General features: G+C 35.4%; 1 protein-coding gene across 3 annotated transcripts in view; it reads left to right on the plus strand.

The window, feature by feature from the left end:
- The window catches only part of SGCZ (sarcoglycan zeta), a 308,800-nt gene that overhangs the window by 212,191 nt on the left and 68,852 nt on the right, over positions 1–27,757 (plus strand). For all 3 annotated transcript variants that reach the window (XM_059909345.1, XM_059909347.1, XM_059909346.1), the window contains one exon: positions 1,866–1,953. In XM_059909345.1, coding sequence (XP_059765328.1) covers positions 1,866–1,953 — 88 coding nt within the window. The remainder of the gene's footprint in view (positions 1–1,865; positions 1,954–27,757) is intronic.

The following is a 27,757-nucleotide window of genomic DNA, read 5'->3' on the forward strand; positions in this document are numbered from 1 at the left end:
TACAGGGGCAACATGTATTTAATTTTGCCAATTTAAAATAAAATATTTTTGTGCTTTAATTAGCCATTCTTTTTGTGCAGTATACTTACTGGGTATACTGTAATTATTTGCAAATAGTTCTTACTCCACAATCCATATTGTAAACAGAATTTGAATATGCCCTTTGAAAGGAATGAGGGAATTAACTAAATATATTTCATATATTTTCAAAAATGAATGTCTGCAGCCTAGAAATACCTATGCAAAAAGGACTAGATTTTTTTTTAACTGCAGGTATAATACTTTTGATTTGTTGCAAAAATAAATGAATTGTGATAAGAGACAGAATGAAATTAGCGTGGTTTTGTACAGCTGTGTCTCCAGAGAATAAATCTATTCTTGAAAATGCAGAAAATTACTTTAAAAAATTTAGCCTTAGTTTAGACATACTAGCAAACCCCACTTTTAGAGGAACATTTGTTTGTGTATATGTGTGTGTGTGTGTGTGTGTATCTTTGCTCAGTGCTTTACATATAGTCAGAAGGGGCAAAACAGCTTTAGGGAAAAAACCTATAAAATCTTTATTATGTATATCCAAATCACAAATTTCAAATTCTTTTCTCGAAAGAGTTTTTATATGGCTCATTGTATGAAAGCACTTGGGTATTTACATTGACATAGAAGTGACAAAGCACCTACAGGTTGAGGATGGTATTGGGAGAGATTTTCATAGAATTTCAATATCTAGATTACAAGCTCCACGAGGACAGGTATTGTTTTATGTTTTGATCCCTGAAATGTTCCAAGCCTGTACGTCATACAGAATGAGCACTTAATATATTCATGATTCTCAGAATACTTTTGTTGAATGAATGGACAGTTTATAAATGATCACCATGCTTGTTTTAGATAATAAAAATGAGAATGTAGCCAGTTGTAAGTTACTTGTTTGAGGCAGGTAGTGGCAATACCTAATACATAGGTTCCTAAGGCAGTGATATTGTCCTTCAGTAAAATACTTTACTCTTAAGTGCTAAATCAGTGATAAAAGTAAACATCTAACCAAGGTTATTTATACTAAAATATGTTATACTCTTTTATTCTATATACCTCCTTTCTTAAATCATCCTATGATTTACAAAGCATTTCTTCATGAGCTAGATACATAAAGTAATATCAGTTTTATTATGACGATTTATTTGTCCATTCAACAAACACTTAGTAAATGCTTTCCTTCAGCAGTATGCTAAGTAGTGGGAATAAAATTGTGTACACGTGACTGCCATGGTCCCTGTCCCATGGACATTTCCTCTTGTGACAGAAACAAATAAAAAACAAGTAAACACATACATTAACAAAATAAATTTGTCATGTGATAGTTCTTTGAACAAAATTAATGGAGATTGGGAGTTTGGGGATTGAATGAATCTGTAGTTACAGTGATCAGGGGAGGCACTTTCAAGGAAGTAACATTTAAGCTGAGATCTGAAAGCTGCAAGTTCAGCTTAAAAGTGACTTCCCCATTTGTATAGGGTCTAAAATATCTCCAAAGGCAGGCATCTATGCCACTGGGAGGGGGGACAAGGAGAGAGGTTACTACAGCTGTGATGTGCAATAATCAGTAGAGTTGGAAATGTTTGCATCGAGTAGTTAATTCCTATTTACCAAAATGGAAACATCCCTAGTATGTCAAATAGTTATTATGAGGCACCCATATTTTTTATGTTGTTCAACCAGTGTTTGGAATGTGAAAATAACTGCCTAATAGAAAACAAAGAAATAGAATTTTGATAATACCCAAGCAAGTGCAGTATAAATTTATATATCAAATTTTGACTATATTTCTATTTTTTATTTGATTTCTTTATTTTATACATGTTTCCCAGGATAGTCCACTGGTCTTACAGTCTGACAGGAATGTAACAGTGAATGCAAGAAATCACATGGGGCAGTTAACGGGACAGCTGACAGTAGGTGAGTGCTTTGGGGTAAAGATTGCTTATACCATCTTACTCCATTTAAAACTCTGTGGTTGTTTAAATTGGGAAACGCAAAAGTATATTATTTCTCTAATATATATTTAGGCATCCTATTCCAGCCCAGTTAGCTTGCACATGATTTGATTTGTCATAGGCTAGTTATGGTCATTGTTACTCTTGTCACTGTGTTATTGTGAGACTGAATTACGTACATTTTGCTGTTATTACTCTTGAATTATGAAATGTACCACTTTCCTAACAATATCTCCCTAGTATATGTTAAATTATAGTAAATAGGCTAAAACAAACATGAGATGTAACACCTATGTATCCTTTGTTCTAAACAAATAATTTACTAATTATTATCTGCTTATAAAATTAGAAAAAATAATACAGTAATTGAATATAAAAAATCGTAACATTGATCAATTACTTATAAATTTGATGTTGAAATTATATATATCTTAAGGTTTATAGGGTGTAGAAGTTATAAATATAAATTTATGATAAAATATTACTAATGTTTTCTCATATTGTCAAAAAATTAATTTAGAGATTCGTTAGTGGCATTATTATGACTTAATTTTTATAAGAAAAAAGGGAAATTAAAAGTCAATTGTAATTATGTAAAATGCTACAAAGACTTGATTTGTGTGTAATTGCTAAAATATTTTTGAAATACTGTATTTTTCTGTGGGAAAATTACCTAATACTTACTGATATTGTGTATGTATTATAGTATATTATAAAGAGTAAATTGCAATTTTGAGGGCTGAATTGTCCTTATCTTGAGAAATTAATCATCTACTGCAAATGTATGTTTCCAGTATTTCTAATTAAATTACAAAAGAGTATGACATATGAAATGTGAGATTTATAAACATGAACTTGATTGTGTCCACTTATTTCTAGGTATATGAAACACTTTTTGATGTTACTCGCTTTAATGAAGCCAAAAGTGAAACTTATATTGTGGCATATGTGTATTTTGAAAAAAGAGAATTGCATTTTATTTATAATAATTAAATTTTATTTTGCATTTTCTTTACATTATAAAAGTTGGTCAGTAGATATCTATCAATTGCTACATTTGATAGTATTTTGTGACATGCTATCAATTACAAGGGGGGGCTATAGACAAATGGATTAAAAATTAGAGAGAAGAAATATGTCTATGGACACAGAACTGATTCAGAAGCACCAGGCACTTAATTTAAATGTCCATGCCAATTTGCTATTGCTATGTTGGAACTGCAGAAACAGACCTAAACTGGGCAGATTTTCCATATCATAATTTTTTTAATGTTGAGAACTCTTTAGCTAGATAGAACTTTATTCTGCATTCTTTTCTTGGTTAAAAAAAAAACAAACGTCCATAGTGGAAATGCCAACCTGTAAATTAAACACACAAAGACCATATACCAATGTCCACTGTCACATGCAATCACTACATAACTACTGTACTACCTATAGAGCAAAGCGGCTGTTTGATTTTATGAAGGATAATCAAATACCATTTACATTTTGCTACCTGCTTTCCTGCAGTAAATATAAAGAATAATAGTATTGTGCTTGTGTTTTCAACCACTGTTCCAAGTTGATTTTAACGTAGAAACAATATTTGCCAATTACACGAAAAGAAAGAGAGAAGAATGACGAGAAACAGAAAGGGTGGTAGGTTAGGGAGAAAGATTAAGCTTAGTTTTAAATGAAGCAAATCTATTTAATGATGCAGCAGCTTATTTCTGTGGATGGAAACATACTCATTGCAGTGAGGCTTAAGCTGAAAACTATTTAATATCCTGGTCCTCTGAGTGTACTGTTCGTGACCTCCATCTTTTCACTGCTTTGTATTTTTCAACAAACATACAGAGAACAAAGGAAGAAGTAGATAAAGGGGAGTAGGGCAGGGATAATGTATTCACTTTTGGAGTCAAACCATATGGGACTCCAAAACAATAATTATCTCTTGGAGACTCACTTTTCTCATCTCTAAAATAGAGATACGGACATTTATTTAGAATCATACATAAGAATTGGGGCAATTTCAGTGTCTCCAAATCTTAGGCAATTAAATCTCAAATTGGTTATTATTTGGATGATGGTGATTGTAATTTTTGGTATCACTTAAGTTACAAATATATTGCTATCATGTGAAAGATTTCATGTTCCTTTTCTATCCAATGTGTCTCTGGGATAGTAGTTGAGGAATACATGCTGGATTATAATACTGTTGCAAAGATATACTACAAAACACATCACAGAAAGTGTGCCTGATATGTGGATAATGTTTTAATCATGTCATGATAAAATTATCTTTAGGTAGAATTTGAAGAGATAAATGGATGAATTCAAGCTATGTATTCAGTCAGGATTCATTTTTAATTATATTGACATAAAGTAACTGTTTTAAGCCTCTTTTCCTATTTCCTTTTTTTCATTCTTTCAGTTTTTGTTTAGGGGCATGGTCTTGATTATACTTTAGGCATGACATTACTTTGCAATATTTAAAAAAATATACTACTGCAAAATAGACTAATATTTATGGAAATTGAATTCAGTTATTCTTCACTGTCTAGGTAAAAAAATTCTAATTTCTACCCAAAATCTATCAATCACTATTAGGAAAGTATAGTCAATTCTACCAATGTGACAGACTTTGAATATTTTTCCACATTTTATTTTCATTGTAAATGGGAAAAGAAAATTTCCCTTATCAGTAGCTACATGTAACGTTTTTCTCAAAAATACATATAAGATTGTTCAGCCAAGCAAATATCCACTCCCCTTGTACTCTGCCCTTCTATTTTTGTTTACAAGCTTACCTTCCTACTGATCCAATTCTCAGGGATATGTGTAGTCCATGGCTTAGGCAGACTGGTGTGTTAATTCTAATCCAAACTCACTCTCAGTATATGAAACCAGATTATTTATAATCCAATAAAGGCAAAGAAAATATTTTATATATATGCCAGCTCAGACATAATCAAAACTAAAACTAAACATTTTTAGAATTTGGGTAAATTTTTTAAATGACAAATATTGTTGTATGCTTAAAGTTCCAGGCTTTACGTAAATTTCTGATAATATCAGAATCTCTCCATGAAATTTAAGACTCTAATTTCTTTTTTTTTGGGGGGGGTCTCATTTGTTTTATATTTTATTTATTTATTTTTAACATCTTTATTGCAGCATAATTGCTTTAAAATGGTGTGTTAGTTTCTGCTTTATAACAAAGTGAATCAGGTATACATATACATATGTTCCCATATCTCTTCCCTCTTGCGTCTCCCTCCCTCCCACCCTTCCTATCCCACCCCTCTAGGTGGTCACAAAGCACCTAGCTGATCTCCCTGTGCTATGAGGCTGCTTCCCACTAGCTATCAATTTCACGTTTCGTAGTGTATATATGTCCATGCCACTCTCTCACTTTGTCCCACCTTACCCTTCACCCTCCCCATATCCTCAACTCCATTCTGTAGTAGGTCTGTGTCTTTATTCCCAGCTTGCCCCTAGGTTCTTCATGAACGTTGTTTTTTTTTTTTTTCTTAGATTCCATATATATGTGTTAGCGTACAGTATTTGTTTTTCTCTTTCTGACTTACTTCACTCTGTATGACAGACTCTAGGTCCATCCACCTCACTACAAATAACTCAATTTTGTTTCCTTTTATGGCTGAGTAATATTCCATTGTATACATGTGCCACATCTTCTTTATCCATTCATCTATTGATGGACACTTAGGTTGCTTTTGGTACATGACTCTTTTTGAATGATGGTTTTCTTAGGGTATTTGCCCAGTAGTGGGATTGCTGGGTCATATGGTAATTCTATTTTTAGTTTTTTAAGGAACCTCCATAGTGGCTGTATCAATTTACATTCCTACCAACAATGCAAGAGGGTTCCCTTTTCTCCACACCCTCTCCAGCATTTATTGTTTGTAGATTTTTTGATGATGGCCATTCTGACCGGTATGAGGTGATCCCTCATTGTAGTATTGATTTACATTTCTCTAATGATTAGTGATGTTGAGCATCCTTTCATGTGTTTGTTGGCAATCTGTATATCTTCTTTGGAGAAATGTCTATTTAGGTCTTCTGCCCATTTTTGGATTGGGTTGTTTGTTTTTTTGATATTGAGCTGCATGAGCTGCTTGTAAATTTTGCAGATTAATCCTTTGTCAGTTGCTTCATTTGCAAATATTTTCTCCCATTCTGAGGGTTGTCTTTTCGTTTTGTTTATGGTTTCCTTTGCTGTGCAAAAGCTTTTAAGTTTCATTAGGTCCCATTTGTTTATTTTTGTTTTTATTTCCATTTCTCTAGGAGGTGGATCAAAAAGGATCTTGCTGTGATTTATGTCATAGAGTGTTCTGCCTATATTTTCCTCTAAGAGTTTGATAGTGTCTGGCCTTACATTTAGGTCTTTAATCCTTTTGAGTTTATTTTTGTGTATGGTGTTAGGGAGTGTTCTAATTTCATACTTCTACATGTACCTGTCCAGTTTTCCCAGCACCACTTATTGAAGAGGCTGTCTTTTCTCCATTGTATATTCTTGCCTCCTGTATCAAAAATAAAGCGACCATATGTGCGTGGGTTTATCTCTGGGCTTTCTATCCTGTTCCATTGATCTATATTTCTGTTTTTATGCCAGTACCATACTGTCTTGATTACTGTAGCTTTGTAGTATAATCTGAAGTCAGGGAGCCTGATTCCTCCAGCTCCGTTTTTCTTTCTCAAGATTGCTTTGGCTATTCCAGGTCTTTTGTGTTTCCATACAAGTTGTGAAATTTTTTGTTCTAGTTCTGTGAAAAATGCCAGTGGTAGTTTGACAGGGATTGCATTGAATCTGTAGATTGCTTTGGATAGTAGAGTCATTTTCACAATGTTGATTCTTCCAGTCCAAGAACATGGTATAATCTCTCCATCTATTTGTATCGTCTTTAATTTCTTTCATCAGTGTCTTATAATTTTCTGCATAGAGGTTTTTTGTCTCCTTAGGTAGGTTTATTCATATATATTTTATTCTTTTTGTTGCAGTGGTAAATGGGAGTGTTTCCTTAATTTCTCTTTCAGATTTTTCATCATTAGTGTATAGGAATGCAAAAAATTTCTGTGCATTAATTTGGTATCCTGCTACTTTACCAAATTCATTGATTATCTCTAGCATCTTTAGGATTTTCTGGTAGCATCTTTAGGATTCTCTATGTATAGTATCATGTCATCTGCAAACAGTGACAGCTTTATTTCTTCTTTTCCGATTTGGATTCCTTATATTTCTTTTTCTTCTCAGATTGCTATGGCTAAAACTTCCCAAACTATGATGAATAATAGTGGTGAGAGTGGACAACCTTGTCTTGTTCCTGATCTTAGTGGAAATGGCTTCAGTTTTTCACCATTGAGGACAATGTTGGCTGTGGGTTTGTCACATATGGCCTTTATTATATTGAGGAAAGTTCCCTCTATGCCTACTTTCTGGAGGGTTTTTATCATAAATGGGTGTTGAATTTTCTTGAAAGCTTTTTCTCCATCTATTGAGATGATCATATGGTTTTTCTCCTTCAATTTGTTAATATGGTGTATCACGTTGATTGATTTGCGTATATTGAAAAATCCTTGCATTCCTGGGATAAACCCCACTTGATCATGGTGTATGATCCTTTTAATGTGCTGTTGGATTCTGTTTGCTGGTATTTTGTGGAGGATTTTTGCATCTATGTTCATCAGCAATATTGGCCTATAGTTTTCTTTCTTTGTGACATCTTTGTCTGGTTTTGGTATCAGGGTGATGGTGGCCTCATAGAATGAGTTTGGGAGTGTTCCTCCCTCTGCTATGTTTTGGAAGAGTTTGAGAGGCATAGGTGTTAGCTCTTCTCTAAATGTTTGATAGAATTCGCCTGTGAAGCCATCTGGTCCTGGGCTTTAGTTTGTTGGAAGATTTTTAATCACAGTTTCAATTTCAGTGCTTGTGATTGGTCTGTTCATATTTTCTATTTCTTCCTGGTTCAGTCTGGGAAGGTTGTGCATTTCTAAGAATTTGTCCATTTCTTCCACGTTGTCTCTTTTATTGGCATGGAGTTGCTTGCAGTAATCTCTCATGATCCTTTATATTTCTGCAGTGTCGGTTGTTACTTCTCCTTTTTCATTTCTAATTCTATTAATTTGAGTCTTCTCCCTTTTTTTCTTGATGAGTCTGGCTCACGGTTTATCAATTTTGTTTATCTTCTCAAAGAACCAGGTTTTAGTTTTATTGATCTTTGCTATCATTTCCTTCCTTTCTTTTTCATTTATTTCTGATCTGATCTTTATGATTTCTTTCCTTCTGCTAAATTTGGGGGTTTTTTGTTCTTCTTTCTCCAGTTGCTTTAGGTGTAAGGTTAGGTTGTTTCTTTGAGATGTTTCTTGTTTCTTAAGGTAGGATTGTATTGCTATAAACTTCCCTCTTAGAACTGCTTTTGCTGCATCCCATAGGTTTTGGGTTGTCATGTTTTAATTGTCATTTGTTTCTAGGTATTTTTTGATTTCCTCTTTGATTTCTTCAGTGATATATTGGTTATTAAGTAGCGTATTGTTTAGCCTCCATGTGTTTGTATTTTTTACAGATTTTTTTTCTTGTAATTGATATCTAGTCTCATAGCATTGTGGTCAGAAAAGATACTTGATACGATTTCAGTTTTCTTGAATTTACCAAGGCTTGATTTGTGACCCACGATATGATCTATCCTGGAGAATGTTCCATGAGCACTTGAGAAGAATGTGTAATCTGCAGTTTTTGGATGGAATGTCCTATAAATATCAATTAAGTCCATCTTGTTTAATGTATCATTTAAAGCTTGTGTTTCCTTATTTATTTTCATTTTGGATGATCTGTCCATTGGTGAAAGTGGGGTGTTAAAGTCCTCTACTATGATTTTGTTACTGTCGATTTCCCCTTTTATGGCTGTTAGCATTTGCTTTATGTATTGATGTGCTCCTATGTTGGGTGCATAAATATTTACAATTGTTATATCTTCTTCTTGGATCGATCCCTTGATCATTATGTAGTGTCCTTCTTTGTCTCTTGTAATAGTCTTTATTTTAAAATCTATTTTGTCTGATATGAGAATTGCTACTCCAGCTTTCTTTTGATTTCCATTTGCATGGGATATCTTTTTCCATCCCCTTACTTTCAGTCTGTATGTGTCCCTAGGTCTGAAGTGGGTCTCTTGTAGACAGCATATATACAGGTCTTGTTTTTGTATCCATTCAGCCAGTCTATGTCTTTTGGTTGGAGCATTTAATCCATTTACATTTAAGGTAATTATCGATATGTATGTTCCTCTTACCATTTTCTGAATTGTTTTGGGTTTATTATTGTAGGTCTTTTCCTTCTCTTGTGTTTCCTGCCTAGAGAAGTTCCTTTCGCATTTGTTGTAAAGCTGCTTGGGTGGTGCTGAATTCTCTTAGCTTTTGCTTGTCTGTAAAGGTTTTAATGTCTCCATCAAATCTGAATGAGATCCTTGCTGGGTAGAGTAATCTTGGTTGTAGGTTTTTCTCCTTCATCACTTTAAATATGTCCTGCCACTCCCTTCTGGCTTGCACAGTTTCTTCTGAAAGATCAGCTGTTAACCTTATGGGGATTCCCTTGTGTGTTATTTGTTGTTTTTCCCTTGGTGCTTTTAATATTTTTTCTTTGTATTTAATTTTTGATAGTTTGATTAATATGTTTCTTGGTGTGTTTCTCCTTGGATTTATCCTGTATGGGACTCTCTGTGCTTCCTGGACTTGATTAACTATTTCCTTTCCCATATTAGGGAAATTTTCAACTATAATTTCTTCAAATATTTTCTCAGTCCCTTTCTTTTTCTTTTCTTCTTCTGGGACCCCTATAATTCGAATGTTCTTGCATTTAATGTTGTCCCAGAGGCCTTTGAGACTGTCCTCAATTCTTTTCACTCTTTTTTCTTTATTCTGCTCTGCAGTAATTATTTCCACTATTTTATCTTCCAGGTCACTTATCCGTTCTTCTGCCTCAGTTATTCTGCTATTGATCCCTTCTAGAGAATTTTTAATTTCATTTATTGTGCTGTTCTTCACTGTTTGTTTGCTCTTTAGCTCTTCTAGGTCCTTGTTAAACGTTTCTTGTATTTTCTCTATTCTTTTTCCAAGATTTTGTATTATCTCTACTATCATTATTCTGAATTCTTTTCCAGGTAGACTGCCTATTTCCTCTTCATTTATTAAGTCTGGTGGGGTTTTGCCTTGCTCCTTCATCTACTGTGTGTTTCTCTGTCTTCTCATTTTCCTTAAATTACTGTGTTTGCAGTCTCCTTTTCGCGGCCTGCAGGTTTGTAGTTCCCGTTGTTTTTGGTGTCTGCCCCCAGTGGTTAAGGTTGGTTCAGTGGGTTGTGTAGGCTTCCTGGTGGAGGGAACTAGTGCCTGTGTTCTGGTGGATGAGGCTGGATCTTGTCTTTCTGGTGGGCAGGTCCACGTCTGGTGGTGTGTTTTGGGGTGTCTGTGGCCTTATTATGATTTTAGGCAGCCTCTCTGCTAATGGGTGGGGTTGTGTTCCTATCTTGCTAGTTGTTTGGCATAGGGTGTCCAGCACTGTAGCTTGCTGGTCGTTGAGTGGAGCTGGGCCTTGGCGTTGCGATGGAGATCTCTGGGAGATTTTCGCCGTCTGATATTATGTGGATCTGGGAGGTCTCTTGTGGACCAGTGTCCTGAACTTGGCTCTCCCACCTCAGTGGCACAGCCCTGATGCCTGGCTGGAGCACCAAGAGCCTGTCCTCCACATGGCTCAGAATAAAAGGGAGAAAAAATAGAAAGAAAGAAAGAAGTTAAAATAAAATAAAATGAAGTAAAATAAAATAAAATAAAGTTATTAAAATAAAAAAAAAAGGCTTCCCTGGTGGCGCAGTGGTTGAGAATCTGCCTGCCAATGCAGGGGTCACGGGTTCGAGCCCTGGTCTGGGAAGATCCCACATGCCGCGGAACAACTAGGCCCGTGAGCCACAACTACTGAGCCTGCGCGTCTGGAGCCTGTGCTCCGCAACAAGAGAGGCCGCGATAGTGAGAGGCCCGCGCACTGAGATGAAGAGTGGCCCCCACTTGCCACAGCTAGAGAGAGCCCTCGCACAGAAACGAAGACCCAACACAGCCATAAATAAATAAATAAATAAATAAAATTTTTAAAAAATTTAAAAAAAATAAAATAAAAAAATTAAAAAAAATAAAAAGTAAATAATTATTAAGAAAACATTTTTTTAAAGTAATTTAAAAAAAAGTAAGGACAGATTGAACCCTAGGACACATGGTAGAAGTAAAGCTATAAGACAAAATCACACACAGAGGCATACACATACACACTCACAAAAAGAGAAGGAGGGAAAATATATATATATATCTTTGCTCCCAAAGTACACCTCCTCAATTTGGGATGATTCGTTGTCTATTCAGGTGTTCCACAGATGCAGGGTACATCAAGTTGATTGTGGAGATTTAATCCACTGCTCCTGAGGCTGCTGGGAGGGATTTCCCTTTCTCTTCTTTGTTTGCACAGCTCCTGGGTTTCAGCTTTGGATTTGGACCCACCTCTGCGTGTAGGTCGCCTGAGGGCGTCTGTTCTTCGCTCAGACAGGACGGGGTTAAAGGAGCAGCTGCTTTGGGGGCTCTGGCTCACTCAGGCCGGGGGGACGGAGGGGTACGGATGCGGGGCAAGCCTGCGGCAGAGGCCAACGTGACATTGCACCAGCCTGAGGCCCGCCGTGCTTTCTCCCAGGGAGGTTGTCCCTGGATCATGGGACCCTGCAGTGGCGGGCTGCACAGGCTCTAAGGAGGGGAGGTGTGGAGAGTGACCTGTGCTCGCTCACAGGCTTCTCAATGGCGGCAGCAGCAGCCTTAGCGTCTCATGCCCGTCTCCGGGGTCTGCGCTGATAGCCGCGGCTCGCGCCCGTCTCTGGAGCTCATTTAGGCGGCGCTCCAAATCCCCTCTCCTCGCGTACCAGGAAGCAAAGAGGCAAGAAAAAGTCTCTTGTCTCTTCGGCAGCTGCAGACTTTTTCCCGGACTCCCTCCCGGCTAGCTGTGGAGCACTAGCCCCTTCAGGCTGTGTTCACGCCGCCAACCCCAGTCCTCTCCCTGCGATCCGACCGAAGCCCGAGCCTCAGCTCCCAGCCCCGCCCGCCCTGGCGGGGGAGCAGACAAGCCTCTCGGGCTGGTAAGTGCTGGTCGGCACTACTCCTCTGTGTGGGAATCTCTCCGCTCTGCCCTCCGCACCCCTGTGGCTGCACTCTCCTCCATGGCTCTGAAGCTTCCCCCCTCCGCCACCCGCAGTCTCTGCCCGCGAAGGGGCTTCCTAGTGCGTGAATACCTTTCCTCCTTCACAGCTCCCTCCCACTGGTGTGGGTCCCATCCCTATTCTTTGTCTCTGTTTTTTCTTTTTTCTTTTGCCCTACCCAGGTACGGGGGAAGTGTCTTGTCTTTTGGGAGGTCTGAGGTCTCCTGCCAGCGTTCAGTAGGTGTTCTGTAGGAGCTGTTCCACATGTAGATGTATTTCTGATGTATTTGTGGAGAGGAAGGTGATCTCCGCGTCTTACTCTTCCGCCATCTTGAAGCTCCTCCAAGACTCTAATTTCTTATGACCTTCATAGCATAGAAGATCAATGAACTCAAGATTCTTCTTACAAATTTCTCTTCTTAGAATAAAGCTGAAAGAGAGGTATCGCATTGTTTGGGGGAAGTGGTTAAAGAAAGTACAGAATCCCAGGAGTTCAGACTCCTTGAAAACCAACAAGAACTTAATTCAGAATCATTCTCCAGGTCAAATTTTCTATTTTTCAATCTGTAATTACTATGCTAGCAGGACATTCCTTTTTTATATAAGTGGCAAAAGCAGTGTGTGATATTAAGTGTTATATGTTCATATGTGTTGATAGTATGATATTTTATATTTTTCAGGACATTTCCATCAAATAATTTAGATAAAATATGTGAATTATGCACCATTATTGTGAAGCTTATTATAGTCTCTTAGGAAACTGCTACAATGTGATATATAGAATAAAAATCGTTTCCTTAGGGAAGTGCAGATGAAATATTGTCATGTAGTTTTGATATAGACATTGTTCATAATACTGATAATAGTGATAATTAACGCTGTAGTAATTAGATTTGCTAAAAATGTAATAACCTTTCCAACAGTATGATGCAGATAATGAGTTATCTTTTATTTAACAATAATATTACATTGATCGATAATAGAAAATACTTTAACTACTTTCATAAGTAGTTTAAACAACATAAATGTTGATTTCAGCAAAACAATTCAGGTTTTCAGTAACTCTTAGCCAATTTGATTAAGTTATGAAAATTATATGTTGCTTTTTCTTACATTCCATTACAAAGCGTTGTTTATCTTTGAAAAAGCAATGGCTGAAAAGTAATAAGATTTTTTTTTTCCTTCTCTTATGCCTTCTGTCATCACTCTATAACTGGAGGATAAAAGTAAAAGGAAGATAAATTGAAAAGTTGAACAAGGAATAATAGTAATGTGTAGAACTAGTTTTTGTTTTCAATTCTTTTTATTTGGTAGCTCCCTCATTTAAATTTCAGTCACAATCAATGATGGCTGAGAAACCTGGCATGGCTGTTATGTGGTCCTGTGTCATAAACATGATAAGTTCCACGATGCCGTGTCTATCATTATCCCAGTAAAACATTAAGACTAATTGTGTATTAAATAATTGTAATGTCAATGTTCTAAAATTTTACTTTTAAAATGTGTTTAAAATCACAACCATATGCTTCAAATGGAATCTCATATGTCATCATAATTTTCCTTGTTGAGTGCTCAACACATTTAGGAGAATCAATTAACTCCTAGGAACTGCTAGCTATTATTGTCTTTGATATTCTTAATTCCATTTATCAAAAATCAGTGATATACCAAATTATATAAAAACCTTAATTACAATCAATAACTCCTCATTTTTTCTTTCTTCCATACTTCTTCAGTACCCAAAGTCATGGTTGTCTTAATGTAATAAGAAAGAATGTTATTTGCAAGAAGTTAAACAAAGTATTTACATTTAGTGCTAGTTTTCTTTTCATATTTCAAATTTTGAGGATTAAACACCATATAATAATGAAAACAGTTATGGACAGCTTCTGCAGCAGGGTCAACTATGGTTTCTTCTGAAGTCTGAGGCGTTTTCCTTCGTCACCTTAAGGGGATTTATGAGGGAGCCGGACAGGGAGTGGGACATACAAGCAGCCTATGTGCCCAAAGAGAGGTGTCAGTACCGGTCCTTTACCTTTTCCAGGGGCTGTCGATCAGCTACACACTTAAAAATCAAATTTGTTTTATTCTTCTTTAGAGAAGATGAGCTTGGTAAACAATCCTCACATTAGGATTCTGTAAGGCAAATATATTTTTATTTGTTTTCGTACCATTTTGGGTCAATATGCACGAATAATACAGTCTATAGGATGAAACAATCACTTTTGAGATACAGTAAGTTTATAAGGAGATAAGTAAAAATGGACTAACATACAAAATTACGTTAAAATTAGTACATTGTTTATCCATAGGAAAGCTATTTGTATCCTACCGAGAGATTGATTAAACTGCATTGACCTTCCCAGCAGTAAAGGTGTAAAGGGAAATGTGACTAATGACATGATCCCACTATATTTAAGGAGAAAACATATAAACATCTTATGGGAAACCAGGTATTTTTCCTCACATACACTGGACAAAAGTTACAATAGTTTAACAGAAAGAAAACGAGATGATATATTGTAGACTATTTTTAGCAACTCTATATCAAAAGAAACATTGGGTCTGCTCATACTCTGGCAGAATGCTTTAAAGAAGGCTGAGAACACAACAGCAAAATGCAGTTAGATAAAATCATTGTAGGGGGCAAGAAATAAAACTTGTTTACTGGTTCAACTTAATTCAAAGATGAGAATCTAGATTTATCTGCAAGAAATCATATGTGTGTCTTCCAAATATTCCTTAATTGACATATACTTTCATCCAGGCTTATTATTGGTCAGATGAAGTGAGACCCCAAATAGTGATTGTTGCTGGCTCTTTTCATTTCATAAAGTGAACCGACGATAAAATTGACATCCTTTATTAAAAACTGGAAACCCTAAGTCTCTTAACTGTGTTGATGCCTCTGCCCACCTCAGTACATCCCCCAACATCCAAGACAGACAGACACATACACACGCGCGTGCGTGCGCACACACACACACACACACACACACACACACACACACACACACAGCACACAGGCCTCCCCAAAGAACTGGTACAAGGAAAGTACTGGGAAGCAAAGCCAGTACAACTTTAAGAAACATTTCTAAGTCTACTACCACACACAGCAGGCTTCGTTGACACATGAGCATTTTATTTCATGCGATATGCTACAAACTAATTTGTCTTGAAGCTTTTCCAAAAATCTTTGCTAGCCACCTATCATGGCAAAATAAAAACTCAGTAACGCAAGCAGTGAGTAAAATCACATAATTGTAAGGGAACTGTTACTATTAAGAATTTAATATATACTTAGTGTGTATTAGATTGTTGAAACCACTGAGCATGTTTTTAATGTTCCACAGACTTAAGTTAATCTATATATCCAAAGATTTCACCATATCAGACACAAAACATGCTTGCTAGAAAGGCATTTTTATTGTGACTAATTACTAAGAGATGTTTAAGAAACCAAAAAAATCAGAGCATAAGTTCAATGAAAATTATCTTTAAAATATAGGAATATATCGATTTTCCCTAATACTATTATGAAGATAATCATACGAATTATGTAATATATCAAAATGTTGTAGAAGGGTATGTTCACCTAGAAATCATAATTTCCTCAGAAACTAGTTTTAGGAAGAAATTATATTTTTATAGTTAATAACATAGATTCAGGAGCCAGCTAAATCCTAGACGTGTCACTTCCAACTCTGGGACCTTATGCAAGTTACTCAGGGCATCCTCTCCAAGCTTCCATGGGGATAATACAAGCACTCATCTTATACAGCAGATGTGAGAATTAAATAAGTGAATATATGTGAAGTGCTAGGAACACTTCCTGGAGCATAGTATGCATTATGTATATGTTAGTAATTGTAAATTTTATTAGATCTACCTGTAAATAATTCTGTACACTTGACCAAGCCTCTGGGTTTTATTTTCCTTATCTATAAAATAAATATTATATGAGATTGTCTCCATGGTTCTTTGCTGTTCCAAGTCTAAAAGTGAAAAATTATTTTTTTACCTTTAAAGAAAGAAATTGGTTGATAAATCCTCTGGTCCATTAAATTCCCCATATTCCACACTCCTGACAAAAATGACATCTAATTTGATTATTGACATCTTAGCCCCAAATTATAAGTACATATTCTTCATTTAAAATGAAGAATGAAAATAAGCACAACTAAATCAGCATATTATGTTTTCATTCTTTCATCAAATTTTGGCTTATAAAAAAGTTTTTTTTAATGAAAGCTAATCTACAAAATAATTCATCAAGTGCAATCAGCTTATTTTTGTCAATACTAAACATCAGCATGTTTTTTCCCTAAATGAATGGAGAAAAATATAGATGAGGGTTTTATAATAAATATTTAAAGACCCCTAAAGTGACATGTAATCTTGCATTAAAGCAGTTACTGTGAACACCTGGGAATCACTTAATTGACTGCAGATGTGGTGTAGGACATACAAAAAGTAGAAGATTACAGATTATTCTCACGTACCAAATTTATGTTATTTGTCATTGACTCATTTTTTTTTTTAACTTAGAGAATGCTGTAATAGTCCGGGACAACTTAATAAGGATGAATATTTTATGTAAAATAGGTTGTGCAAATCTTGAAGAGTGAATCAGCACAACACTTAGGATTAATATTACACGTACATTTTAAATGATTAAATACGTTGTTGACTTTTTAGTTCATTATTAATATTAATTCATTCATTGATATTAATTAAACTACCAATTAGTTTAATATTAATTAATCAGTTTGCGAAAATAGATGCCTGTGATATTAGGAAAAAGATGGCATTCTTATAAATTAGGACCCTAAATTGGTGTAACTCAGGTATAAAGAGAATTATAATGCCTGAAGGAAAGACAATAACGTACATGTTTTGAAACATTATATCACAGTATTTTATATCATGTGTTAACAACCTGAATCATTACGCTACCTTTTGAAGTTACTGCTTGTTATTACCTTAAAAAGAGAAAAATGCATTATCTCAAGTATTTAGTTTAATTCTCAAGTATTTGTATATTTAGAAGTGCAGAATCAAGGCATACCAAGAATGTTTCTGTTGTTTTTATTTTTATGGTGAAATCATGGCTTTTTTTTTTTTAACATCTTTATTGGAGTATAATTGCTTTACAACGGTGTGTTAGTTTCTGCTTTATAACAAAGTGAATCAGCTGTACATATACATATATCCCCATATCTCTTCCCTCTTCCATCTCCCTCCCACCCTCCCTATCCCACCCCACTAGGTGGTCACAAAGCACCAAGCTGATCTCCCTGTGCTATGCAGCTGCTTCCCACTAGCTGTCTATTTTCATGGCTTTTTATTTATTGATACTTTATAGCATATATGTATGTTGTATAAAACATAATTTTTTCTTTCTAAGTATTATATTTTAAAACATAATAAAGTAATAATTACCAAGAACGTTTCTTCTTGGAGGACCTAGACCATGTTCTGAAATGAATGGTTTGGCTAGTCATGTCCCTCCTGTGCTGGCCTCTGTCCTCCTTCTCTTCCAGGCACTCAGTGCCTTAGTCTGGGGTCAATCATTGCAGTTCTGCTAGGCCAGCTGCACTTAACAGTGCTCTGTGTTATGGTTCTAGGGCCAGCCCTGCAAGGTGTCGGCCTCTACTTCTCAGAGCCATGGGTAGTTCATCAGCTAGAATTGTCAGTGGATAACAGTGTTTTGATTGACAGGAAAATGTCTTTGAACTTTCTCCCCTTCCAGGCAGAATATATATTTCAAAATATAGTCTTTGGTAATAATGCCCTTAGTTGTCAAAGAAATAAATCTAGTCTTGAATATTTAGGCATGAGAGTGAGAGGATAAGATGAAATATGGTAATTCTATGAATATTAATGGCATAAAAGAGGCAGACTCCTCCCTCTTAGCACTCCCATGCCAGTCCGTCTCCTTATATAATGATAAAAGGAACTTATATAGATTTTTTCAACAAATATAATGCAAGAACTTGTTAAGTGTTTCTAACTTTATAATACTGAGGAAAGCACTCACGAGATGGATAACCATTTTATTCATTCTATGATTACATAGAGTTATTCAAAATATGCTATGACTATAGCTCAGTGTTTCAATTTTAATATTAAGAAGCTGTAATGAAATTTTTAAAATGATATATTAGAGAGCTCATTAAAGGATAGAGGTAGAATATACAAAATAGCAAAAGAGTGGTTTCTGCCTTCATATTTTAGATATTTCATTAGCATTATAGCTATATGATTTGCCTGGAATTAACAAGTCTACAGTTTATGCACTGAGCCAAGCTTGGTTTTTAAGGAGGCTCCATTTGTGGGACCTCAGAGCTGCAGGTGTATTTGAGTTTCGTACGTAATTGACTTATGGAACATGCTATTTTGTGTTGGCCAATTTTGTGTTGGTCTTTGGAAATGTGGTTAATGGGGCATACTGTTCACAAATGTAAGGTTATGAGACCAATTATCGGAAAAACATCTGGTGGTAGGAAGCTAAATAAAATTTAGGGGTCCGTGTGTACACAGAAGATTATTTACTTCAGCATTAGGGGCCTTAGATGACATCACAGCTAAACCCAGACTACTGAAGAACAATCCTAATTGCCCGGTCATGGAATAGAGGGAGATAAACCATCAGGGGCACTTACTTATAATGGTCTAGGTCTATCAACTACGTTAGTTTTTTTCGCTTGAGATTCACTTTGGATTATGTCTCTATTTTTATGTGTTATTTTGGAGAAATTCCAAATCAGATAATACATACATCAGAAAAATAAAGTACAATGGGAATAGAAAATTGAGTATAGGAATAAGGGAAAAAATAAACCAGAGCAATTCTTCTGTTTCCAAGTATTTATTGGACTTTGGACAACACCCTCCTCGTAATGAGGAAACGCTCCCAAAGTGTCTTAAAACTACCTTAAGATTACTATCAATCCCTTAATCTACATTCATTGGTTAAAGTGTTTAATCAGCTTTGAATTCACTTGCAACCTTTCCACAATATTATCTTTAGATATTTTGCCTTGTATTTGCCTGAAATCAGTAATATCTGCTCCTATACATTCCCTTCATGTATTGATTTTGGCATGGCTTGTTTTGAATCTTCCATTCTGAGGTCATATGCCTGCTGCTTTGTTTTCTAAATGCTCACAAACACATCAGTCTAATGTATGTTTAATATTCCATCCTCCTTTACCCCTTCCCAAGGAATTAAAGCATGTTAACAACTCAGACTTTTCGGAACTCACCTTCTCTCATGTCACAGTATTTAGAACAAAATCTCTCATTTCTAATCTTACATTGTTTTGCCATTCTTTATCATTCTACGAATATTACTGGAAATAATTCACAGGCCAGTCACGCAAGTGTTTTTGGGGGTAGGGTTGTGGGATGGGCAGCTCTAAAAGAATAAGCTCCCTTTCCCCATATCTCTGTCTTCTTGAGTCTTTGTGATTGGCTCCCCTTCCTCTCCTCACCTGCAGGGTCATTCCTCACCCAATTTGTGAACTACTTTTAATGGAATCAAAATTTATCCACAACCTAAGCCACACTGGAGAAGTGTGGGTAAATATATCTGGGGCATAAAGCCTTCAGTGTTATACACTGAGACATTAAGCATACATATTTCCTATTAATCATACATATTTTCACGTTAAAAGCTCTGAGGAATCATAAACCATGATAATTGCAATTACTGAAATAAAAGATGCTGACAGTACCAAGTGCTGGAATGAAAGCAGAGCTCCTGGAACACGTACACTCTGATGCTGGAGATGCAGAATGATACAGCCACCCAGGAATAGATTGTCTGTGTCCTATCAAGTTAACAAGGTCACACAAGTCGTGTTAAATCACTTTAGGAAACTTTTGATAAAGTCTGTGGTACAAATCTAACCACAGTTCTTTCTCAGGTATCAGCAAGTGTATAATAAAGTGGCATTTGCTGCCAAGATCCTTATTAATTGTATTGAAATAACTGAGTCCTCCTTATTGAGTGAAAGTGAGCTTAGTATCATTTCATTTTCAGTCTTAAGATTGACATATATACACTACCAAGTGTAAAATAGCTAGCTAGCGGGAAGCTGCTGCATAGCACAGGGAGATCAGCTCGGTGCTTTGTGACCACCTAGAGGGGTGGGATAGGGAGGGTGGGAGGGAGGCTCAAGAGGGAGGGGATATGGGGATATATGTATACATATAGCTGATTCACTTTGTTGTACAGCAGAAAATAGCACATTGTAGAGCAATTATACTCCAATAAAGATATTAAAAAATTACTAAAATTATTTGCAAATAGTTTCCGGTGGGCACTACCATCACTAAAGCTTGTTCTATCTGTTTTTAACGTCATCTATATCCTTTTTCTAACTAGGTTACATGATATGATCCTTTATCACACATATGTGGATGGCTACCAAATAAACCCCTCTAACTTTTTCTCTCTTTTTCTTCAATCACAAGAAACCAACAAGCCAACCATTCTTGCTGTGTCTACCTGATGATCAGGCTGATCTCAAACTCATTGTGAATTTACTACTGGCTACTTTCAAGAAGCTAACAAATAATCTATATCTGCCTCTATTTTTAGTTTTAAAAGACAGTGGTATCTAAGTTTCCTTTCAACATTAATATTCCATATTTTTAGAAATTTTTTCCTACTTTAATGAAACTAATCAGCTTTCCTTCAAAAGTCAGCTCCTGTTTCTGTTTTCTCACCCATCAACTTATTATTTAGAATAGCCATAACTTGTTTGAGTGGGACACTAAATAGGATACCTCAACTTCTTAATAACCTGCTTAAATCTCAATGAAAATAGAAATTATCTATGAGTACCATAGATAGTGTTGAAATGATATTGATAACAAAGGGAATGAGATGAATGCAAACAATGTCAACTACTGAAAATTAAACATACTCTGTTGAATAGTTCATGGTTTTTAGGAATAAGTAGTTTCAAATGAGATTACATTTAGAATATAAAAGAAACATTGCAAAGCTGCTTTATTGTCGAATAGAAATTCATGAGGTCACTGACTGAGCACAGAGAATGATGAACACCAAATGTACCTTTCAAAATACACCAAAGAATTTTCTTTACGTGCAGAAATTTAACAGATGGAGGAAAATGTTAGTGGGGTCACAGTATAAGTATCAAGACTAAATAGTTTTGAAAGAGAATCTGATAAGTGTTTCAAGGAAAGAATATCATGTTGCATTAGAAATAATTTAATAATGATTATGATCTTTAATGGGCTTTCTGGCCTCCTTCCATTTTCTCTTTAATTGTGCCTCTTTCCCTCTAGTCATTTTATAATTTTTATGGTAACATAATAAAAGCTTTTCTATGGCAGAATATCAGTAGATCTAAAATTATACTTTTCTTCCTTTCTATGTAGCAGACACAAGCAAAGTAATCAAAATAAAGAAATACTATTTTAGCATAACTGAGCTTTTTCATACAGACATATTTAAAGAAGCACAAAGTTACATAACATATACTAAATGGTGATGGTGATTTTTGGCTCAAAGCCATGTAAGCCACAATAAGAAAGTCTAAACACTTTTCTGACTCATGAATTCTGCATCCTTCTAGCCTTCAGAGCTAGAGATATTTTCCATGCCTTTGCCACCAGCTTTACCCCCACCATAGTTTACACCCGCCCCCCTCTACCCAGTGCTATCTTATCTGCCAACAAGGAGAATACTAAACTTACTGCAGTGTTACCATTGGTTCTGTTCTATCCTTGGTATTCCCATCCCCTAGTAAATATATTCTGGATGTATTCACGTAACAAATAATGATCTGGTTTGTCTGGAGAAATAATTTGTGTATGGAAGAACTAGGCTTAAACTTGAAAAACTGATTGGGTTTGAATTTTATCATTTTCAATGTAAGTCCAAAACTTTGACCATTATTTGTTATGAAGAATCACTTTAAAAGTTTGAACTTGGAGTGGCACAATAGTATTAAGGATATGCTTTGTGATGTAAATTAGAAATAAACCAATTAACGGGTACAAGTAGAGTACATCTAGAAAATGCAAGTGTATTTAATGTGTCTATGTTTGGTTTCCTGAAAACAGAGATAGCCAGCTGTGTGCAGAAATTATATAGGGAGTGGCTTTGAGAGGCACACATGTAAGAGAATGAGAAAAGCAGGAAGACAGGACTGGGGAAGGGAAGAACGTGATCCTTAATGCCCTGCAATTGAGGCTTCACCTTATCCTGCAAGGAGGATCTCGGGGACCCAACTGCTGCTGGGAGTTCAGCATCAGTTCAAAGTTTCCTGGGAGTGAGGAGCGTGGACTCTGGAGCCAGACTAGATGAGTCTAAATCTCATGCAGTCATTTACTATCTGTGTGATTTGATCAGGTTAGTTAACCTCTCCGTGCCTGAGTTTTCTAACTGTGAAATGGGCATAATGATAATATTGTACTTGTCTTGTGGAATTATTTTGATAATTAAGTGAGTTTACGTAAGTGAAGATCTTAGCAAATTTTAAGCACTATAGCAATGCTGCCTGCTATCATTTGTAGTAGTAGCAGCAATAGTTTCTTAAGGGGAGAACAAGCAGAAAACAGTCTTTACTAAGAATTATCCTAATTTATATTGGATGGTGTAGATGATCACTCAAGGTAACATTTCATTGTAGCATCTTCAGTTTATTAAGCGTTATCGCTTGATTTATCGGTATAGGCAGGTGCTTCCACATGTCATGACACTCATGAGGCTGCTGCTGGGCGATAAGCACAATTAAATTACCCGTAGCATCTGGCCCTTTAACCAGTCACTGACAGGACATTAAGGTTTTATATTTGTTCCCTCTTAGTTTTCTGACATTCCAACAGCTCATTAATTCTGATAAAAAAATTGCTATTCTAGATGTGAATATATTAGATGAACATAAAAATGAATAGTGAATTTCATATCTTCTATTAATTGCATCATTTTAGATTGATATTTATTGAATATATATACATTAATAAACAATCTGAACTCTATAATATACATCTTTCTTTATTAAAATGATCAGCTGTCTCCAAAATTAACTTACAAATGTAAAGCAATTCAAATGAAAATATTAATGGATATTTTACAACTGGATGAAACATTTCCAAAACAATGTTATTTAAATGAAAAGCCTAGAGAATTTTAATAAGTGTACATCAGATATTATAAGTGCAATAACTAATAAAGTCAGAGATTAGAAATACCAAGAACAGTAGAGCATGATATAAAACTAAGAAAGATACCATGTATCTACAATAATTCAATATAAGATAAAGATACCCTTTCAAATCAACAGGGATGTGAGAAGCAGAATTACTTATTTAAAACATGATGTTGACATAATTGTTTAACAGTTTAGAGGCAAAAGTTAAATCTCTGTGTCTTTAAACAATAAAACAATAAATTAACCATAAAGGTTTTATTTTAAATTTTAAACAAATAATGGAAAAATATGTTAGAAGAGCTATCTGATTTTGTGCAGAGAAGGTCTTCCAGGGTACACTCCACATCAGAAGCTGCAGAAAAAAAGATTTATTCATTTACATGCATGAAAGTTAAAATTCTTCTGAAGGTCAATAGTCCATAAACAAAACTGAAGTAATTAAATATCAGCAAAAGTTCCATCTCACATGAGGTTTTAATGAAGGCATCCAGTAGGTGGCGTCATCCTCTCAGTCTCCTAAAGAATTCCTGTTGCTGTCATGGTTTTCCCACTCTCTTCTGGTTTTGAGTCCCCACGCCCACTTGTGAATGGAATCCACCCTGCAATAGACTAATTGGGATTACATCTACATCGACGTCACGAGAATTTATGTGTATAAAGCATGATGCCTACTAAGTAGAAACCACTCTTTGCTAGCTATTGTACTTTGTTGTTATTATTTTTATTTTAGTGGGTTAGTTGAGTGTCTTTATTTTTTTTAACAAGTATTTATTGAGTGTCACCAAGTATCAGGCACTCTGCTAGGACTGGAGATAAAGTGGTGAGCAAAAACAACAACGGTTGTCTCTAGCGGGAATTACAGATGTTAATCAATCATAAAATCACATCTAAATGTACATATGTGATATGTGCCAAGAAAGTATTTAATAATTTATTGATTGTCTTCCAACATACACTTTCCCAGTTTAGAACTACCATTTTTCTAGAAGTTGACCAAATCTTCTTTTCCGGGTTTTACATACACATACACACGCAATGACACATGCACATAAGATGCTGAATACACACTATCTACAATTTGAGTTTATAGAAGAGATTTGTATTTCCATTTGTTGGCCTTTTTTTCCCCAAGGCTCCTGGCCTCTGTATTTTACGTCTCTTTCCTTAGTTTCTGCTTGAAATTTAATTTTCTTTTCCAATTTTCACAGACCAAATGTGTCCTTTACTCCAGTTTGTTTTTTGACCTCAGTGTCCCTGGTCAAATACTCATGAATGTGCTATCTCAACAATTAACATAAAATAACTTTGCCTTTCCTTTTGTGCTTCTCACAACTTTAGATGATGGAAGTAGCTACATTTTTTTTATCATATTGAGGAAGCTCCCTTTATTTTTTTTTACTATTTGCACCTTTGAAAAAAAATTGTTAGTGGATTTTAAATGTTCTGAAATACTTTTCCTTCATCTATTAAAATAATCATGACTTTTTTTCTCTTTTATTCTGCCAGTGGAGTGAATTACATTATTTGTTCAGACTTTTATTTTGAAATAATCATAGATACACTGGAAGTTGCATAGACGTGTCCAAGGAGATCCCGAACACCTTTTACCCCAGCTCTCGAAATGCCTTATCTTGTATAACTATGTTATATAATATCAAAGCCAGGAAGTGGACCTTGGTACAATACACAGTTTATTTAGACTTCACCAGTTTTACGTGCGCTCATTAGTTTGTGTGTGTATGTGTGTGTATAGACTTCTGTGTAATTTTACCACTTACGTAGCTTTGTCTAACGACCACCACATCAAGATACATAACTGTTCCACCCCAAAGTTCTCTTGTGCTCTTAACAGCCCCTAATTTTTTATTGTCTTATTTTGCTGACTAGAACATTTAGAACTACAGTGAATAAGAGTGGGCAGAGCCCACATACTTGTCTGGTTACTGATCTTAGGAGAAAAGTACAGTTGACCCTTGAACAACATGGGCTTGAACTGTGAGGGTCCACTTATAAGCAGATTTTTTTTCAATAGTAAATACTACAGAACTACACAACCTGAGGTTGGTTGAGCCAGCAGATGTGGAACCACAGATATGGAAGAACCTCAGTTAAGGAGTAACCTTGGAAATGATGAGGGCAGACTATAAATTATACCTGGATTTTTGATTGCGAGGAGGGTCATCACCCCTAACTCCCAGCTGATCAAGGGTCAACAGTATTCAGCCTTTCTCATGTTAGGTATAGGTTTTATTTTAAGTTGAAGAAGTTCTCTTTACTTCTAGTTTGCTGAGAATTCTTACCATGTATAGATGTTAGACCTTGACAAATATTTTTCTGCCTCAATTGATACTATTACATGATTTGTCTTTTTTATAACTTTCAATTTTTTAATTGAATTGTAGTTGACATACAATACTGTATTAGTTTCAGGTGTGTAACATACTGATTCAACATTTTATATACATTGTAAATTGATCACTACAGTAATCTAGTAACCATCTGTCACCATACAAAATTATTGCAATATTATTGACTATATTCATTATACTGTACATTACATCAGGTGACTTATTTATTTTATAACTGGGTGTTTATACCACTTCATCCCTTTCTCCTATTTTACCCAACACCCTATTCTGCCTCCTCTCTGGTGAATATCTGTTTGTTCTCTGTATCTATGAGTCTGTTTCTTTTTTGTTTGTTCATTTGTTTGGGGTTTTTTTTTTAGATTCCACATATAAGTGAAATCATACAGTATTTGTCTTTATCTGTCTGACTTCTTTCAGTTAGCTTAATACCCTCCAAGTCCATCTAAGTTGGCCCAAATGGCAAAATTTCATTTCAAAATTTTTAATGTCTGAGTAATATTCCATTGTGTATATATACAACATCTTCTTTATCCCTTCATCTATCGATGGACACTTAGGTTGCTTCCATATCTTGGCTATTGTAAATAATGCTACAGTGAACATAGGGGTACACATATCTTTTCAAATTAGTGTTCTTGTTTTCTTTGGATAAACACCCAAAAGTGGAATTGCTGCATCATTTGGTATATCTAGTTGTAATTTTTTGAGGAACCTACATATTGTTTTCCATAGTGGTTGAACCAGTTTACATTCCTAGCCACAGTGTACCAGGGTTCCCTTTTCTCACATCCTCGTCAACACATTTTTGTTGTTGTCTTTTTGATGCTGGCCATTCTGACAAGTGTGAGGTGAAGCTAATATAATATTATAAATCAACTATACTTCAATTAAAGAAAGAATTTGAGGTTGACAGTTCTTTTGTTTCAACATTTGGACAATGTTGTGCCACTTCTTTCTGGTCTCCATGGTTTTAGATGAGAAATCAGTCATAAGAATTGGTGTTTTCCTAAAGGTAATGCATCCTTTCTCTCTGTTTGCTGTCTAAATTTTTTTCTTTGTTTTTAGTTTTCAGACGATTAATTTTGTGTGTTTTGTATTTCTTTGTTTTTATCCTATTTTAGTTCCGTAAATCTGTAATTTATGTCTTTCCCCAAATTTGGGAAGAATTCATCCATTATTTCTTTGAATACCTTTTCAGCCCCTTGTTCTTCCTGCTTTCCTTCTGGCACTCTGATGATACAAATGTTAGATCTGTTGCTACTGTCCCACAGTGCCTGAGGATCTGTTTACCATTTCTGGTCTTTTTTTTTTTTTCTATTGTTCTAATTAAATATTATTGATACATCCTGAAGTTCACTGATTCTATCTTCTGTTATCTCCACTCTTAGCCTATCCAACAGGTTTTTATTTTATTTTCATTATACTAGTATTCAATTTTAAAATTTCCATTTGGTTCTTTTTCATAACTTTGATTTCATTGCTTAGATTTTCTGTTTTTAATTAGTTTCAGGAGAATTTGTACTTGCTTGTAGAGGTGATTTTATTATCAGTGCTTTAAAATCTTTGTCCGTTAGTTCCAACATCGAATTCATCTCATTGGCTTCAATTGACTGTCTTGTCCCATTCAATTGTGATTTCCCTGCTTCTCAGTATGATGTGTAATTTCTGATTGTATGCTGGACATCATGGATATTATCTTAAGAGATTTTCAATCCTATTTAAATTTTCTATTTTAACAAGAAGTCACCCTCTTTAAGTTTAGTGCATAGGTTCTGGACTACTTTGAGGGATGTAGTTCCAATGACAATTTGGTTTTCTAAGCCCTTGCAATGTTTTTCTGACCGACTTTTTTTGGGGGGTGGGGATGGGGAGGAGAGGCTTTTGGCTCTGCTTAAGCTCCTGTTTGATCCATACTGGTGCCACCTGAGGGGGCAGAAGCATTTTTCTGGGTCACTCAGTGTTCACAGGCAAGGGGTTGAAGA

This window comes from Balaenoptera ricei, chromosome 21, assembly GCF_028023285.1.
Source record: "Balaenoptera ricei isolate mBalRic1 chromosome 21, mBalRic1.hap2, whole genome shotgun sequence".
Taxonomy (NCBI): domain Eukaryota; kingdom Metazoa; phylum Chordata; class Mammalia; order Artiodactyla; family Balaenopteridae; genus Balaenoptera; species Balaenoptera ricei.